The 6,926-nt window shown below is 37.1% G+C and overlaps 1 protein-coding gene across 1 annotated transcript; it reads left to right on the forward strand.

The window, feature by feature from the left end:
• Nucleotides 1-568: 568 nt before the first annotated feature.
• Nucleotides 569-4,892, forward strand: Agtr2 (angiotensin II receptor type 2). Its single transcript, XM_021223718.2, has 3 exons — nucleotides 569-778; nucleotides 934-993; nucleotides 2,161-4,892. Exon 3 carries the CDS (start codon nucleotides 2,198-2,200, stop codon nucleotides 3,287-3,289), a length of 1,092 nt encoding a protein of 363 aa, XP_021079377.1. The 5' UTR covers nucleotides 569-778; nucleotides 934-993; nucleotides 2,161-2,197; the 3' UTR covers nucleotides 3,290-4,892.
• Nucleotides 4,893-6,926: the final 2,034 nt, after the last annotated feature.

The raw sequence follows: 6,926 nt of genomic DNA on the forward strand, positions 1-6,926 counted from the left end.
CTCACTCTTGCTCTGCTGGATTGTGTGAACGTGAGCATCCTTCCACAATACAAACCGGGAAAACAATCAGAGCAGCAGCAGCAGTCTATAGTAGCAGCTTGTTGCTATATATTTGAGCTACAATTGAGACTGGGTCAAATGAACGGAGGTACTAACTGTTAAAACCTTTTACTGTCACAAGGAAATTTTATCTGTCCTATCCCCAACCTTCTAGCAGTAGGGCAACCAAAGTGTTTCAAAGCAAGGTAGAAAACTTAAAAGTTGTAGACTTCAAGTAAAATTGCTAACATTCTTTAACAAACAGGGGTAAAAAATTCAAAATGTACTAAAGGCTGTAAAAAATGTTTGTGAACAAAGGCTGCTAGAATAAACTTTCTAGTCTCTTATTGTTCCTTAACTTGTTTTAGAATGCTATGATCAAGAAAATAGAAAATGAAATTTTTGCTAAAAATTATTCTCTTAAAGTAAGGCACTGAGTTTAAAATTCTCCAACACATTTGTGGAAACTTCATTTTTTTTTGTTTGAGATTTATTTGAATGAGCTGTTATGATTGGAGACATGAGAATTTCAGATTAATGTTTTGCAGCCAGAAAAAAAACCCTCTGGAAAGCTGGCAAGCGTTCATAAGTCAGCCTCAGAATTATGTAGGTTGAAGGCTCCCCAGTGGACAGAGTGAATATATAAGAGGGAAAGCAGAAGTCTGGTGCAGTTGCATCTCAGAGTCTAGGGATGGAGGGAGCACAGAACTGAAAGCTCTCTTCAGTCTGAATCTTTAAGGTAAGTCAGAACAATTTATACATGCTTGAGTTGGGAAGGAGAACATACAGCACTAAAAAATGTTTGTGTGTGTGGACAAATGTTTTATTTTTCCTGTATTTTAACACTGCGTTTTGCAGAACGCCTTAATTCTTTAACTGCTATTTCTCTTACAGGAGTGCGTTTGGGAGCTAAGTAAGCTGATTTATGATAACTGCTTTAAACACTGGCAACAAGTAAGTCTTCAGTGGGATTTATTTTTGATTCTTTTATGTTAATTTGGAAGGTCATGCAAAAGAATCGTCGTTTGATAGAAACGACAGTTTGCCGTTTCTCAGGAAGTTCTCTGGTGGTTACATTCTAAATTGAGTATTTGCTTGTATGTACTTTGAAATGATCTGGTTTTTCTCTTTATGTGTTTATCTTTAATTTTCTTTTGTTTTAAAGGTATATGGCTAGTTTAAAGGAAAAAACTACCCCCACCTGAACACTGTTAATGCTGGAAAGTAGTGATTATTTAGTTGTTAAAAAGAAAAAATAGCAAAGAAAAAAAACAGCAAGACTATATCATAATTAGTCACTGATGTTCAATTCTGATTTAATTGAGCAACCAAAACTATATCTGTTTGGCCCTGAGTCAAGTTTGGCTGTTTTGTTTTCTTTATCTTCAAATTAAACTGAAAATGGATTTGTTTCCTATCAAATAGACCGGATTTAAATATCCATATTGAAAACTGGAATGTACTATTACAATTTTGAGGGGAAATCTTTAGGAAATACATGCACATCCATGATTTCTTCTTGTTATTGTGAAAGCAAGGGGGAAAGTAAATAGATGATTTTCAGTTAGCCAAAACGGACCCTGACCCTCTATCCCAATATACTCCTATATATTCTTTCAGTTCTTTGTACACTTACCTGTTTTGTTCTAATGGCTTATGTTGCTCATATTTTCCATAGCTATAACAATTTGTATATAAGTTACTTTAATAAAGCATTGCTCTATGTAGCAGCAGGCAGCAGTGAGATTTCTAGAAAGCACACAGATGGTTTTTGAACTATCAAGTCACCTTTGTGTTCCTTCTTATTTGTCTCATACAAATTTCTTCCCTGACTAACTTTTAAGCTGTTAATTTCTCTCTCAACTTTTCAAAGACACGAGAGGAGAGACAAAATGTTTTGTTCAGAACTTTCAGTCTAATACTACTGAGGAAATGTTGTGTTTTTTTTTCCTCAAGAGATAGTAGTTATTCCTACTACTTGTCAGGCTTGTTGCTGTTTTATAATGGTTTCTGCAACCATTTACATTATTTTGGCCTTTGACAAATTTTCAAAATGCTTATGACTCAAATATCCCTCAGGCTTTGGATATGCAATAAAGCACTCTATTTTTCCTCCCTCAGGGAAGGCGTAAGAATTAGGAGTTGCTGACAATTCAATATGAAGGACAACTTTGGTTTTGTCGCCACCAGCAAAAATGTCACCAGCAGCCTTCCTTTTGATGGTCTCAACATATCTGCCACCAATGAGTCTGTCTTTAACTGCTCGCACAAACCGTCGGATAAGCATTTGGAAGCAATTCCTGTGCTCTACTACACTATTTTTGTCATTGGCTTTGCTGTTAATATTGTTGTGGTCTCACTGTTCTGTTGTCAAAAGGGCCCTAAAAAGGTTTCCAGCATTTACATCTTCAATCTGGCTGTGGCCGATTTACTCCTTTTGGCTACCCTCCCTCTCTGGGCATCCTATTACTCTTACAGATATGACTGGCTCTTTGGTCCTGTGATGTGCAAAGTCTTTGGTTCTTTTCTGACCCTGAACATGTTTGCCAGCATTTTTTTCATTACCTGCATGAGTGTTGACAGGTACCAATCAGTTATCTACCCTTTTCTGTCTCAAAGAAGGAACCCCTGGCAAGCATCTTATGTAGTTCCCCTTGTCTGGTGTATGGCCTGTTTGTCCTCATTGCCAACATTTTATTTCCGAGATGTCAGAACCATTGAATACTTAGGCGTGAATGCTTGTATTATGGCTTTCCCACCTGAGAAATATGCCCAGTGGTCTGCTGGGATTGCCTTAATGAAAAATATTCTCGGTTTTATTATTCCTTTAATATTCATAGCAACGTGTTACTTTGGAATCAGAAAACACTTGCTGAAGACCAATAGCTATGGGAAGAACAGAATAACCCGTGACCAAGTCTTGAAGATGGCAGCTGCTGTTGTGTTGGCGTTCATCATTTGCTGGCTTCCCTTCCATGTTCTGACCTTCCTGGATGCTCTGGCCTGGATGGGTATCATTAATAGCTGTGAAGTTATAGCAGTCATTGACCTGGCACTCCCTTTTGCCATCCTCCTGGGATTCACCAACAGCTGTGTTAATCCCTTTCTGTATTGTTTTGTTGGAAACCGCTTCCAACAGAAGCTGCGCAGTGCGTTCAGGGTTCCCATTACTTGGCTCCAGGGCAAGAGAGAGACTATGTCTTGCCGAAAAAGCAGTTCTCTTAGAGAAATGGACACTTTTGTGTCTTAAATCTTTTAATGGGATGCATGTAATCAGCTTAGCTGTTAGTTTGGAGGCCCCCACAAATAATCTTTAATGGGCATCAGTATAATATGTTTCTTTGCCTTAGCTAATCTTTACTTACAGAAAAGGAAATCAAGTATAACTGTAAATTTTTATACTCCACCAACTTTCAGTGGTTGTGCCTTGTTTTTCTGGTCCTTTGTCACAAGCTATATCTATAATCTAGAAGTAATTGGAGCTATCTCAAATACAATTAGTAACAAATTATGAGTAGTGATTTGGAGTCTCAGATTTCTCCCTGGAAAATGCTGGCATTTCTTAGTGGAGTTTTATGTGCATTTTCATCAGAGTTTTCTTTCCTCTTGGACAAGGGCCAGTTTGACTTTTTTCATTGTTCACCATACAATACAGCATGAGAGGTGAGCACTAAGTTTAGCATGATATACTTTTCAATATATTTCTTAGGTTGCTAGTGGTTTATTCAGTCTCTCAATGTATGGCTTCTCCTTTTAAAAAACCTGTAAATTGTGTTTCTTTTCATTTCACTTGAGTACAGTTTTGTACTTACTACACATCTACATACTGAGTAGCTTTAGGAAAGTAGATAAAATTTCATATAGGTGTTTTAGCTTGTTTTGTGGTTTTAGAAACTATACTACTTAGTTAAACAGAACTGCATTGAAAAATATTGTATTACTCACTAAACTGAATATATACTTTTTAAACTTTCAATCCATTTTGACTATTGTTTAAAGCTTTTTATTCTCCTCAAATGATTTTTGACTACAACAACAAAACACTGTGTATTATTACACTATGTAAAGGTCACATTTTACATTTTTAACCTTTCCAATGTGGTGCTTTGATATATTCAATGGTGACTTGAGTTTAATTATTCATGTTTTTGTTCTGGGCTGCCTCCCAAAATATCTCGTTGACCCTGAAAAAGAGAGGATTCTTTAATTCTTTAACTTTGCAATCAACTGAAAACTGGCATACGAAAAGGTTATGTCAGAATGGAATTGTGATGCCTTCTGGGGGGCAAAAAGACCCAGCAAATGGTAAGTTTCGTGTCCTACAAAGAACTTATCAGAACAAAGATCCCACCCCACACCCCTGGTGCCCCATGGAGGAGGTTGAACCTGCATCTCTGGGCACAATTCCATAATGGATAATAGTCTGTGAAGGTGATTTAAATCAAGCACAGATCCACAGAGCTCATTCACAGCATGAGTACATCTCTTACATTAGAGGAATTTATTGCCTGAAACTGAGTTACCTGAAGTTTACTCAAACTCGAGAATGAATATTAATCCAGAAGTTTCAAATTTCCTTCTCTGCCTGTCCCATATTATACCAGGTTACCTAAGACCTGCCTGGAGTTATGATGACTTGTGTGGTAGATTTAAATTTATGGGGACTTAACATTTCTGTCAGATTCCAGGCTTTTAGGTTGAAGAATCCTCTCATACCCCTTCTCAGAAAAACCCTGATTTTATGTAATCATATTCTTTTAGTAAAAACAAATAGCTAAATATATAATCAGTTATGACTTTTTGTTTTAAATAATCGTACTCAACATTTCATAAAAATAAAATCATTATTGGGAGACCATGTGTGCTTATTAGTTTTTAACTGTCTCCAGGTGGGTGTAGACACTTACCTTCTCTTTAGTATCCTGCAGCAAACCCCCACTCATTTTCAGTTTCAGCCCACTTCATTACTCATTGAGGTCAACACTAGACAGGCATATGGAAAGGGGATGTCGGAAATGAGTTCTGATACCTCCTGGGGGTTCAAATGACAAATGTGGTGTCAACCGAGGAAGTCATCAGGCAAAGCAGTACAATGTGAGTTTTAGCATATAGACTATATTTTGTCAACATTTAGTCTATGTTGTTTACTTTACCACAATCTTACTGCTCTATATCCTTGTCACCTCCCATGGGACTACCCTTGACCCTTTTTGGGATTTGTTTAAAGTCTTCAGTGGGGCTGAAGAGATGACTCAGCAGTTAAGAGCACTGGCTTCTCTTCTGGAGGACCCAGGTTCAATTCCCAGCACCCACATAACAGCTCCCAAGGGTCCATAACTTCAGTTCCAGGGAGTTAACACCCTCTTCTGGCCTCCACAGGCACCAGTTATGCACATGGTGCACAGACATATATGCAGGCCAGACACCTTCATGAACGAAATAAATTAATAATAATAACAACAACAAAAACCTGACTTCTGCTTTCATAGAAGGCCAGTAGTGGACCATAAGGCACATTTTCCTAGTTTTTCTTAGAATAAGTAATATCCACTGAACAGATAATGCAAGAATATATGAATTCTGACTGAAGGTATGTTTATGGGTGCTAATGTCCTTCTTGGAAAACATAAATGTCGGGTGACTTTTTGAGATCATATGAAATGTATTCTTCCCATTTAGCCATTTATCAAGATTTTACCTATGACGTGAACATTATGTGGCAGAAGTTGTTTTGTATGTATTGTCCCATTTTGTTCTCACAACCCAGGTATTCACATATTTTGAATAAGAAACTGAGGCACAGACCAGCCTTAACTGATATCTAAAAGAGATCAAAATGGGCAACCCCAGAAAAGTATTTAGTATCTTCAACATCAATCCCAAGCTAGCAAATAAGTATTGCAGAGACCCCTGTGTGCAGTCTTTCAACTTTTGTTCCAAGCATAACTTATCCAAGCGTTTCTAAGCAGGCGATGTGTTTGCACTTAAGAAGAACATCGAGGGAGTAGCTAGAGAAGGCTCTCTCCCTTGTTGTTCAGTGCTACCATCTTGTGCCCTAGGCCTCATAGGAGTAACCACTATGTTATGCATAAAGCAAGGTAGGATTCTCAAACATCTTTTTTGAGGAACAAACATGTTGACCTGGAGTTTATCTCTGATATGAGATTACCTGGGGTTACTAGAGATGTTTCTTGAAACTTACAGAAAATACATTTTCAATATGAAAGAGAAATATGAATTCCACATCGTATTGGCCTAAATCAAATAAACTCAATAGAATCCTTAAAAAAAGTTGTAATCTCTTTGAGTCCTGCTTCCAAATGCAAAGGTAAACCTATTATAGTCTGACTCTTTTTGTCACAAGGATCAGAGCATGAATAAGTATCCAGTGGCCTCACTTCTGAACAAGAGAGCCACCAACTTGACAAGATGAAAGAATGCACAGGGAGACTGGAGTACAAAAGAACTGGAAGAAAAAGTAAAGTATGTTTAGTTGTTATGCTGATTTCCAGATAATCTGTGTTAGCACTGATAATTTATGCATTCACCAGAAACTCAATAAGGTGTCACTGAAACTTCACCAGTGCCTCAGGGCTGAATTGACAAGCTCACTTGTATATACATACCTATAAAAGTTTAGCATCTTTACAAAGACACATTTTCCTTTCTCCCCCACCCCAGGATGAGAGAATTCTTTCTAAGATGAGAACTAGTAAAATAAGATTATTTTCAAAATAATAAAAACATAAAACAGAAAAAAGATGACAACTAATTGGCATGTGTTGCTTATAAAATCAGCACTTATTGAAAAATTTTAACTATTTATAATTAGCCACATAGATAATTACCACTAACAACATTATAAAGATTATTGCAGATAAAATACT

The sequence above is a fragment of the Mesocricetus auratus genome, unplaced genomic scaffold (assembly GCF_017639785.1).
Source record: "Mesocricetus auratus isolate SY011 unplaced genomic scaffold, BCM_Maur_2.0 Super-Scaffold_100003, whole genome shotgun sequence".
Taxonomy (NCBI): Eukaryota; Metazoa; Chordata; class Mammalia; order Rodentia; family Cricetidae; genus Mesocricetus; species Mesocricetus auratus.